The sequence below is a fragment of the Panthera uncia genome, chromosome A2, assembly GCF_023721935.1.
Source record: "Panthera uncia isolate 11264 chromosome A2, Puncia_PCG_1.0, whole genome shotgun sequence".
Lineage (NCBI taxonomy): Eukaryota > Metazoa > Chordata > Mammalia > Carnivora > Felidae > Panthera > Panthera uncia.
This window is the reverse complement of record NC_064816.1, coordinates 10,956,534-10,968,783: the sequence shown is the minus strand read 5'-3', so window position 1 is coordinate 10,968,783 and position 12,250 is coordinate 10,956,534. Positions and strand designations below refer to the sequence as shown.

At 44.0% G+C, this 12,250-nt stretch overlaps 1 protein-coding gene across 1 annotated transcript; it reads right to left on the bottom strand.

Moving 5' to 3' along the window:
• Positions 1 to 1,038: 1,038 nt before the first annotated feature.
• Positions 1,039 to 1,914, bottom strand: LOC125930975 (olfactory receptor 2Z1-like). Its single transcript, XM_049643132.1, has one exon. It carries the CDS (start codon positions 1,912 to 1,914, stop codon positions 1,039 to 1,041), a length of 876 nt encoding a protein of 291 aa, XP_049499089.1.
• Between the last annotated feature and the right edge of the window lie 10,336 nt (positions 1,915 to 12,250).

The window sequence follows — 12,250 nt, the reverse complement described above, 5'->3', positions numbered from 1 at the left end:
TAGTATATTGCAATATTGTGTACTACAAATAGTATAGTATTCTACAGGTATCATCCCTGATACCTATGTTGACTGGTCCAAGAGAGCTCTGAAAATGGAACTTGGGCTTAAATGTGGGCTTGATGACATAGTTCAAATACTTAAAAGCCCTCACTCAATAACTCCTTTCCTCGACACACACAATACCTCCACACACATAGATTGACACCCATCATTCAAATGCTTAGGATAACGTGTCAACTCAGCCTTGGTATGCATAACAGCTCTGATTCTTAACCCAAAGATACATTAGGTAAATATCTCTGCAAAGACAAAGAGTAGGGATGTATCATTCTTCTGGAAATCCTTAATTGAGTAATCTTAACTCTTGTAGTCAATGGTGATGACAAAAAAAGTTTAAAAATGGCAGCATCCAATCTTAGAAGGCCTGGGCATTCAGATAAGAGTGGTCTTCACCATCTTACAACCGCTTCATAATAATTGAGATAGTAAATATAACACATGCTTGGACTGTCCAACCAGGGTCATCGTGAGTGACAGTCTTCCATTTCAGTGAAACCTAAAAATATGACCCAAACAAAGATACCACTGAGAACCAACATGGCTTACTCGGATTTCAGAGATGGGATCCCAGACCCATCACTCACTCTGCAGAAATGTATAAGAATAGGGTGTAAGCCAGAACAATAACAGGTGACCAAAATATCCCCAAGCTGTTGGGTTAACATTATTTCAGTAAAATTTCCTTCTGTTTAACACTGAAAAAACAAACAAACAAACAAACAAACAACTCTTCCTCTTATTTAAGCGATTGGATTCTTGTTTTCTATAAATCCCCAAGAGAAAAAGCAACTCTTGGAGGAGAAAAGGAGTTGGATATAGTACACCTTGCACCACATGAATTGTAAATGAAGGATAGGCCTCAGCTGTAAGGGAGGGTCCCAGAAACAACCCAGAATCCTCCATGAGGTCATCTCTTTGACATAAAGCCAGTTCTGCCAAGAACCTTGACCAAAGCCATTCGAACCTCTCTGTTTCTCAGGCTATAGATGAGGGGTTGAGTGTGGGGGTGATAAGGCTATAGAAGAGGGAGACCACATTGTCCTGCTGTGGGCTGTGGTAGGTGCCTGGAACCATGTACATGAACATGGCTGCCCCATAAAAGAGCCCCACAACAGTGATGTGAGAGGAGCAGGTGGTGAAGGCCTTGTGTCGGGTCTCTGCTGAGTGCATGCAGAGAACGGCCCTCAACACATGGCTGTAGGAGGTGGCAATGAGTGACAGGGGCAGAAGCAAGATCAGCATTCCTGAGATGGACAGCGACAACTCATAAGCAGAGGTGTCTGCACAAGAGAGCTTCAGCAGAGCTGGTAGCTCACAGAAGAAGTGATCCACAGTGTGTGAGGCACAGTAGGGGAAGTGCAGGGTGATGGAGGTCTGGATGGAGGCCACGAGCACACCTGACAACCAGGAGGTGCCCACCATGAGCAGGCAGACCTGACGTCTCATGAGTACAGGATAATGCAGGGGGTGGCACACGGCAACATAGCGGTCGTAAGACATGAGGGATAGCAGAACACCCTCAGAGACACCCATCAGCATCAGGAAGAACATCTGAGCTGCACAACCCCCAAAGGAGATGGAACCTTCTCCCTGCAGGAAGTTGGCTGCCATCTTGGGGATGGTGACCAGTAGAAAGCCAACATCCAATAAGGAGAGTTGACTGAGCAGGAAGTACATGGGCCTGTGGAGCCTGGAGTCTGTGAGGATCAGGAAGAGCAGGATGGCATTTCCCAGAAGGCCCATAGTGAATATGACAGCCACAAGGGAGAATAGGACCAGATGTGGCCCCGAGTGGCTCAAGAGCCCCATGAGAGTGAAGTCTGAGGTCACTGACTGATTTGATTCCCCCATCCTCCAGGAGGCATCACCCACCTGCAGGAAGAAGGGAATATTTGGAAGGAGTCTCAGTGGGCAGTAGTTTTGTCTTGTATGCCAAATAGAATTGTTTGGTAAGGGTTGCTCTGGAGTCTCAAGAAGGATGAAGAGCACAGTCTCAGTAAGAAAAAAAATAATTGATTCATTATATCTGCTTTGGTCAGGAGGTAGGGAATAGCAAAGTCTTGCTTTTACCCTCCAGGCAAGCCCTATCCACCTGTACTTACAGTTAAACTCTCTATCCCCAAGCTAAGGAGTCCAAGTCAATCCCAGTGCAATATTGGAATATGCCCATCCCAGATGTCCTGGAGCCAAAGCAGAGGTTGTATTCCAAAGAGATTAGATATCAACTAGGGAGACTTTGCCAAAGATAATAGGAGAGGATGAGGCTGGAGAAGGAATGTAGTGTGTTTGGATTGTTTGGCATATAGTTAAGAGAATATACTCTGGGCTAGAGCAAGATTCGAATGCCAACTCAGCTGTGTCCTAGCTTTGTGACTTTGGACAAGTTATTTAACCTTTCTGGGAGTCAGTTTCCCCATCTGCCTATGGAGATAAATAACACCTCTTCGTAAGAGTAGCTCTGAGTGTCAAATGAGATAGTGAATTAAAGAGCTCAGCACAATGACAACCATGTGGTAATTTCTTGATTTAAGTTCACAACTATTACTCATATCGTAAAGGAAATGTAAACATTAAAAAAATTCAGCTATAGTTGGGTAATGTATGCCTGGTGCTTAGCCCAATGTCTGGGATATTGTAGTACTGTTCAATAAATATTAGCTCTTTTTGTTGATGTTATTCAACATTATAATTCTTGTCCAGTTGCATGGCAAAAACTGATCAAGTTTATTCTCAGTCCTGCTCTCTTGAAATGACAATTTCCCTGTCCTTACCCTAAGTCAGTGGTTCTCAACCAGAGGTAATTTAGCCCTCTTTCCTGTCCAGAGGACATTGGCAATGTCTGGAGATATTTCTGATTGTCATGACAGAGTGCTAATGGATCTAGTGGGTAGAGGTTAGAGATGCTACTGAATATCCTATAAGGCACAGGATGGCCCCCACCACAAAGAATTGTCTGGTCCCAAATTTCAATGGTGCCAAGGTCGAGAAACCCTTCAACTGATATCCATCAACTCTTCTCTGACCTGGAGCTGAGCCTCTGGGAGATCTCTTGAGTCCATTGTCTTGGTCATCCAACAGAGATGAGCTTCGTGTCCCATGCATGCCTGGAGATTAATCTGTGAAGTTGAATTTCCAGATACATTTTAAAGGAAATATTAATAAGACTAGTCCCAACTGAAATCCCTGGAGAACTGCACTGTTTCCATGACTCTGTATAGAGAAGGGTTTATTCTTTTAATCATTATTCCTTGGGGCAAATTCATAGCCAAACAGTCCCTCTGGACCTTGTCAAAGGATTTGCAAGTGGACAGTGTACTTAGCTCTTCTCATTTCACCCATATCTCCTCCCCCTCAACCCATACACCAAAGGGAAGAAAAGGAAGCTAATTCCTTTTAAGCATTTACTATGCATCAGACACCCTGCTAAGGTCAGAGAAAGGCTGATGGGTTTCAGTTGAGGGTTTCTCAACATTGACGCTATTGACATTTTGGGCCAGATCATTTTAGGTATGTTACAGGCATTTTTTAAATTTAATCTTGCTGGTAGGTATTATCATCTGCCTTGTATAGGTGAAGGAGCAGGGATTCAAAGAAGGGCAATAGCTGAGTATATTAGGTTGAATAATGTTTCTCTCAAATTCATGTCCCCTTGGAACCTCGGAGTGTGTCCCTATTTGGAAAGAGGGTCTTTGCAGATGTAACTGTTAAGCATCTTGAGCCTAAATCATCCTGGATTCAGGGTGTCCTCTAAGAGCGGGCACAGGGAAGGTGGACATGTGGAGATGGAAGCAGAGATTGGACTGCCCCAGATAAAAGACAAGGAGCATCAAAGGTTGCCAGAGATGCCAGAATCTAGAAAAGAGCCATGGGACAGATTCCCCCTCAGAACCCCCAGAAAGAATCAATCCTGTCAACACCTTGAGTTCGGACATCTGGTCTCCAGAACTGTGAGAGAACACATGTCTTGCTTTAGACCACCCAGTTTGTGACCCCTGCACACTCATACACCAATCCAAGGTTACCCAGCAAACAAGTGGTAGAATCAACTTTTAAATAATAGCTGGTGCGATTCCAGGGTTCCTATGTTTTTTCTTCACATCCTACTTTCTAACAAAAAATAATGGATTGTTCAGGTCCTGCTTCTCTAGGTAAACCCTTGGCTTTCCTGCTCCAGTCATGCTATGTTCTTCTCTTCTGTTGGAGAATTATCTACCTGTGTGGCCTGAGGCAGGAGCCAGGACCTCACCAGCTGTGGGTCCATGGTCTTGGATACTCTTGCCCTGGAGCTCTCCCACTCACTCACCTGGCTTTAGCATGGTTGTCCTTTCACTGGATTGGTCAACAGTCCCCTACTCTTCACCTTGAGAAACCATGCAGATCAACTCTGGTTTACCTCCAAGAAGTGTCAATTGGTCTGGAGCGTGATGTGAACTCAGTACCATTTGCCCTGGTACCTTGAATCCTCTATCTCTGAAGACTATATATCTCCCCAATGTCTTACCCAGTAAAGGCTCCCTTCCTTCCCTCACCCTCAACACTGTTTCCCTGACCTCACTTTCCCTTCCAGAATTTCCAAGTGGTCTCTTTGCTAATGCTACATCCACAGAGCAGCACACTCCCATTGCTGGCTTTTGGAAGCTCCTGTAAGCAGCTTCTCCAACAGGACTGTCTGTGAGCCCCTCTATCATGGTTTGTTTGCCTTGGGCTTTGTGCACATTCTTCCTTCAGGACAGGATGCTTCCTTCCACTCAACCCACCTTCCCCAGCCAGGCAGCAGGAAGCACGGGACAGGGACCAATCTTGGCTTTGGGTGTGTTGTCTCCTTGTTCTAAGTCAGCCAGCTCCCTCATATCTTAGGATCAAGAGTCTCTCCAACTCCAGCCAGTCTTTTTTTTTTTTTTTTTTTAAGTAAGCTCTATACCCAATGTGGGGCTTGGACTCACAACCCTGAGATCAAGATTTGCATGCTCTACCTACTGAGCCAGCCAGGCACCTCTCCAACCAGTTTTTTGAGCTGACTTTTAAACTCCTTCCTTCTTACCTTTTCCTCATTATTGTTTGCATTTCAGACCTGATGCCCTTTGCTGAAATGAAAAGTGAGAGAAGAGGCCCTGGAGTTAGTGGACTCCCTGTTGCCAGTAAAACCTTCACACCATCATTCCCCTATGAGGAAGCATGGCTGAACCCTCCCTCCATCAGACAGAGGGCAGCTTCTATGAAAGTTCATGTGTGGACATTAAAATAGACACCCCACCCCCACATCCCAGGGTCTGGCACTCTCAGGCTCTTGGCAGTGCTGACGGATCGAGATAAAACAGATGGTAAGATGCTCACCTGTGAGCCGGGGAAGATGAAGAGGCAAATACAATCCCTGTCCCTGAAAATGCCTGCATACACTCAAATTCTGCACCATCATAAAAATGAATATAAAACTATCAACTTCTGAGGCTCTTTCTTGCCCTCAATATCTCCTCTCTAACCATGCCTACTGTCCAGAAACCTCCACAAGCAGTGGGGTTCCGGGCTCTCACTTCTACTTGCCAGGGTCTGAAAGACCCCCCTCTAGGCCCTCACAAATATTTCACTTCTTATGCTTGGACGCTTTCTTGATAAAACCTCCCCAGAATCCAGCATTAAATTAATCCTTTGATTCATTAATCTTGCCTTGGTCTACGGGGTGACTGACAAAATTGTCTGAGGATAGAGGCCCTGGGGGACTGTGTTACATCAGAAAGCTTCTTTTTATCTCCTTTTGTCAGAGAGAGAGAAAATCAATAGCCATGGGAGCTAGAGCCCTTGAGACTGAAATTATGCCAGGAGATACATTTGCCCAGCCTTCCATTCCAGGAAGGTGGGAAGCACTGTGGGAGATAACTGAACTCTCCAAAGAATCTAAAGGCCAACAATAGTGTCTGATAATTCAGAAGTCTTTATGTGTCCCCTTGTGAGAGAAGGGGATGTGGGAATCCCGTCTCCCCCCGCCTTTTTTAAAGCATGGATACACATGAACATAAACACACACAAAATTAACATTTCTGATTTTTAGAGAATTTTTTTGAGCGAAATAATGAAGCTGTGATGTTAGAAGAATAACCAGGAAATAGCCCCCACTTATTCTGCCTATTCTAGAGTAATTCCTGTCTCTCTGAGGGCACTCACAGAATGCACAGGCACATATTTGCATTCAGTCAAAGAGGGCAGGCGCTGTCACCGAATGATCAATCATAGTCTGTAAGTCAGGAAATGAATGGGAGGACACTGCCCAGGCCAGCAGTGCATCCTCACCCCCGCTCCCCTTCAACCCCCTACTCCCACCTCCTTCCACCCCCACCCCACTCCCTCCTGCCCCCAATAATTCAAGAGAGGAGGGTTTGTTTGGAAGAGAAGGGGGGATTTATTTTGGGTGCTGACAGCTGGGGCAGGTGGCAACCTCTGTGCCGGCAAGAAGGAGACCTAGATTTTTTTTTTAACGTTTATTTACTTTTGAGAGAGAGACAGAGCACAAGCGGGGGAGGGGCAGAGAGAGAGGGAGACTCAGAATCTGAAGCAGGCTCCAGGCTCTGAGCTGTCAGCACAGAGCCCGATTGGGGGCTCGAACTCACGAATGGTGAGATCATGACCTGAGCCACCCAGGTGCCCCAGGAGTCCTAGATTTTTATAAGGAGAGGTGGAGGGGTTGGTTTGCTGCAGGAAAGCAGGCAGAGAGCAGACAGAGAGCACGTGATCAGGGTGTGGAGCGGGATGGGGCTGGGTCTGTGTTCAGCACGGGATCTGAGGTTCTCAGGCAGGAAAGGGGATGCGTGGGGTGTGGGCTTTTCTGGTCTGGCAGTTGGAATGTTCCGGTCATTGCAAAACACCTTCCTCAATGCTTAGAGAAAGTGTGATAAGAGATAAGCATAATGGGTTTTAGTGTGTGAGTTAAGCCGTCTTGTCTCTTTCTGGTTTTAACTTGGTTGAGCAAGAGGGCCCCATAACCGGAGGTCTGGAATCTGTTGAGTGTTTCTTGGACAGCATATATGATGACTTTTGAGAAATATTTGATTAATATTAAATATAAATGTATGAATATAAATTTAAAATGTACTTATAAATACTTTATACATACAAAATAAATATATGAATATTTATAAATAGTTACATAAAGTTTATATAAGTTATGCAATTTGTATATAGATAAAGGAGGTAGTTGGGGTTTATGGGCTTTTTTGGATTGGTTGATATGCACATGGAAGATATGCTCCCAGATGAGTTGTTTGCTATCTCTAGAAATTGTCTAGTCTCTCCAGGATCAGCAAGGCCCCAGCTGTCAACACATCAGAAAATAAAAAGGCACGACTAATACAAAATACCAATGCAAATCCAGTAACTGCTGACTGTTTACTAAAAGGTGATGTGTGTCAACTGTGGTTTTAACTCCTTGTAAATAAAGCAGAACACTTACATCTTTGTAACCAATTACAGGCTACCCGCAGGCATTCTGGGCCTTTTCTTTGTTCAATAGTAAACTGAGCTAATTCTGTATTTAGGAATTGGCATGTTCTTTGGGTTTTGATTTTTGTTTTTCCAACACTTCCAAGTTCCCAGACAGTGAATCCAGGTATAGGAAGGCTCTGTCCTTATCCTTGACCTTCCTTGAATAATTTCTCTCCAGGACGGTGGAAACAGAATTTATGGGAATCATTTAGAAGGCAGCATTGCCCAATACCAGACATAAAAATGTTCTGACTTTGTGGTTACATAGGAGCCAACTGTGTTGTGTATGAGTAAGACCGCGTTGTTGTGCTGCTGACCTCTAAAATAGGTCCTCAGAAAATACCGTTCTGATAGATGGATCTCCAAACTGAAAAAGCCGTCTTTTTTTTTTTTTTTTTAAGTTTAATCACAAAAAGCAAGAGGACTATAAAAGTCCCTCATTCCATTAGCAACCATATGGCAGTTTAACTTTGCAAAGTATTTTTGTATCCCTTTTTACATTATTAAACCTTTATTATGAAACATAATGCATATACGTAAGATGTATAAACAAACACGCACAATCAGTGGATGGTTATATGATAAATGTTCCCACATTTACAACCCAAGTGCAGTAAAAGGTGCTCTCGCCAGACCCAGAGGCCCCCACATAGTTCTCTCTCATCACATGGGTTAGTTCTCCAGACTTATCCAGTATCCTGAATTTCTGATAATCATGTACTGATTTTCTTTACAGTTTTCTACCCATGTATATATACACCCCTAAAGAATATAGTTTAGCTTTGCCATTAAAAAAAAATAACTCTTAGGGGCGCCTGGGTGTCTCAGTCAGTTGGACCTCCGACTTCAGCTCAGGTCATGATCTCTCGGTCCGTGAGTTCGAGCCCCACATCAGGCTCTGTGCTGACGGGTCGGAGCCTGGAACCTGCTTTGGATTCTGTGTCTCCCTCTTTCTCTGCTCCTCCCCTACTCATGCTCTGTCTCTTTCTCTCTCTCAAAAAATAAATAAAAACATTAAAAATTAAAAAACCCAACTCTATTGATGTATAGTTTACTTAAAATGACCTCATCTTAAGATATATACATATTTATACATGTATGTATAGGTTAGGGTTAGGGGCAGAGGGAGAGAGAGAATCCCAAGTAGGCTTTGCACTGACAGTGCTTGATCTCACGACTCTGGGATCATGGCCTGAGCCGAGATCAAGAGTCGGATGCTAAATCCACTGAGCCACCCAGGCGCCCCTTAAGTTATATATTTTGATGAGTTTGGCACAGAACCTTCACCACAATCAAGATATAGAATATTTCCATATTTCCAGACAACTATATTCTATTTTCTGTTGTTATAGGTAGCTCTGTATAGATGAGACCTACAGTAAGCTAGTATTTTTGGTCTGATTCATTCAACATGCTTGCTTGTATGTATGTATGTACGTACTTTAGAGAGAGAGTGTGTGTGAGCAGGGGAGAAGGGCAGAAGGAGAGAGAGAGAATCTGAAGCAGGCCTCATGCTCAGCGTGGAAGGTTGTGGATCCTACAACCCTGGGATCATGACCTGAGCCGAAATCAAGAGTCAGATACTCAACCGACTGAGCCAGCCAGGTGCCCCTCAACATGCTTTTAAGAATCATTCATGTTGTTGCATGGGTCAGGAATTCACTCCTTTTACATTGCTCAGTGGTGTTCCATTGTGTGGATATTATGATTTGTTTATCCATTCACGAATTGATGACATTTTAGCTATTTCAGCCTTGAGGCTATTAAAAGTAAAACTGCTAAGAATATTAGTGTTTCACATTTTTTGAACTTTTTCTCCACAAATTTCAAATTGAAAAAATTTATTTATTTTTTAACGTTTATTCATTTTTTTTTTCAACGTTTTTTATTTATTTTTGGGACAGAGAGAGACAGAGCATGAACGGGGGAGGGGCAGAGAGAGAGGGAGACACAGAATCGGAAACAGGCTCCAGGCTCTGAGCCATCAGCCCAGAGCCCGACACGGGGCTCGAACTCACAGACCGCGAGATCGTGACCTGGCTGAAGTCGGACGCTTAATCGACTGCGCCACCCAGGCGCCCCGCGTTTATTCATTTTTGAGAGACAGAGTGCGAGCAGAGGAGGGACAGAGAGAGAGGGAGACTCAGAATTTAAAGCAGGGTCCAGGCTCTGAGCTGTCAGCATAGAGCTCAACACGGGGCTCGAACCCACAAACCACGAGATCGTGACCTGAGCTGAAGTCAGATGCTTAACCAACTGAGCCACCCAGGTGCCCCATCAAACTGAAAACATTTAGATCTACAGAAAGGTTGTAGGAATAGCGCAATGAACCTGTGTGCCCTTTGTCTAGCTTCACCATTTATCAACTCTGTGATATATTTACTTTACAGAGTTATCTATCTATCTATCCATCTATCTATCTATCTGTCCATGTGTCCGTCTATCTATCTATCATCTATCTTCTATCTATCATCTATCATCTACCTACCTCACATATACTCTTCATTGCTCTTCCATTTGAGAGTGGGTTGCACAAATTGTTTTTGAATAATTGCTTTAGCTTCTGAGGAGATAATTTATGTAATCTTGTGTGGGTTTTTTTCCATCAGAATAAAATATGAAAGACTCATCCAAGCTGCTGTATACAGCTCTTGTTGGCTCATCTTCATTGATTTATGTTTTCTGGTTTTCCATCATATGGATATACTGCAACTTATTCTTCTATTCTATTTGATTATTCTCAATTTTGGCCATTACGAAAGATTGTGATGAGCATTCTTGAACACACCTCCCATGCAAATAAGCACACAGCTGTGTTTCATATACACCTACAAGTGCAACTCCAAGGGTATGTGTGTTCTCAGCTTTGACGTCTGTGCTCAACTGTTTTCTAGAATTACTGCACCATTTTTAAAAAAATTTTTTTAAATGTTTATTCATCTTTGAGAGACAGAGACAAAGCATGAGCGGGGAAGGGGCAGAGAGAGGGAGACAAAGAATCTGAAGCTGGCTCCAGGCTCCGAGCTGTCAGCACAGAGCCCCACGCGGGGCTTGAACTCACGAACTGTGAGATCATGACCTAAGCCGAAATGGGACACTCAACCGACTGAGCCACCCAGGTGCCCTGAATTACTGCACCAATTTACACTCACGCCAGCAGTGTAGGAATGTTCCAGTCGCTCCGTATCTCCAGCAACACTTCCTGACGGACTTAAAGATTTGCCCCAATCTGATATGCATGTAATAAAATTCCCTTGTCATTTGGTTTGTGTTTTTCCCGATTACTAATAAATGTGAGCACTTTTTCCTATTTAAAAAATTATCAGGACTGCCTAGAAGCATGAGGAAACTCTCTGACATATACCACTATGGTCATAATTGTGTGAAATACGTATGCATGCAGCTAAAGATTACAATGCAATATGGAAAATAGGTGGTATGTTAGTTTCCTGGGGCTTTTTTGTAACAAAGTACGGCACACCGAGGGGCTCAAACAACAGAAGCTTATTGTCTCACAGTTTGGGAGGATAAAAGTTCCAGATCAAGGCATCAGCAGGTTGGTTCTTGATGGGGCGGGAGGTGGGGGGTGTAAGGGAAGGATCTGTTGCTAGCATTTCTCCTGGCTTTTGTAGCATGCTGGCCATCTGCAGCGTTCCTTGCCTTGTAGAAGCATCACCTTGACCTCTGCCTTTATCCTCACATGGTATTCTCTTTGTGGACTAGTTCCCATGTTTTATAAGGACACCTGCCAGGTTGGATGAGGGGGCCCACCCTACTACCCCTCATATAATTTCCTCTTAACTGATTACATCTGCAATGACCCTATTTCCAAATAAAGTCCCATTCTGAGGTCTCGGAGGTTAGGGCTCTAACACATAAATTTTGGGGGGTGGGTAGAGGGTTACCATTCAACTCATAATAGATGGCGAGGCAACTTTTCTTTCCTTTCTTTCAAGTGCATAATGCTGATGTTGGTAACACAGCAGAGAATGATGGGGAAAACTGCTTGGTGTCAGAAAGGATTGATTTACATCCCAGCTATGCTTTTTATTAGCCTTGAGTTTTCACCATGCCAAGCTTTTCATCTACCCTGTGTTGAACAGTCGCTATCTTGGACAGTTTTTTGTGAAAATGAAATGGGATAGAATGTATAAAGAAAGGGCATTTTGGGGCATCTGGGTGGCTCAGTCGGTTGGGCATCTGACTTTGGCTCAGGTCACGATCTCGTGGTTCATGAGTTCGAGGACCACATTGGGCTCTGTGCTGACAGCTCGGAGCCTGGAGCCTGCTTCAGATTCTGTGTCTCCCTCTCTCTCTGACCTTCCCTGGCTCATGCTCTGTCTGTCTCTCTCTCTCTCTCAAAAATAAATAAACTAAAAAAAAAGAAACGGCATTTCATCGTATTTGACAAACAGGGCAGTCAGTAAATACCAACTCTTTCTTCCTTTGTCATTGCATTATACTCAACATTTTACAACTTTAAAATAATAGTTAATCAGCTAGCTAACTAGAGGAATGCATGAATGAATGCATGAATGAATGAATGAATGGTGCTGGGAAGTGACACCCGCCTCAGTAGCCAAGAAAAGAGTCACACACGGGGCGCCTGGGTGGCGCAGTCGGTTAAGCGTCCGACTTCAGCCAGGTCACGATCTCGCGGTCCGTGAGTTCGAGCCCCACGTCGGGCTCTGGGCTGATGGCTCGGAGCCTGGAG

Bases quoted from the DNA above. Each gene is read 5' to 3' on its own strand.
- LOC125930975 (XM_049643132.1), bottom strand. From the start codon at position 1,914: ATGGGGGAATCAAATCAGTCAGTGACCTCAGACTTCACTCTCATGGGG.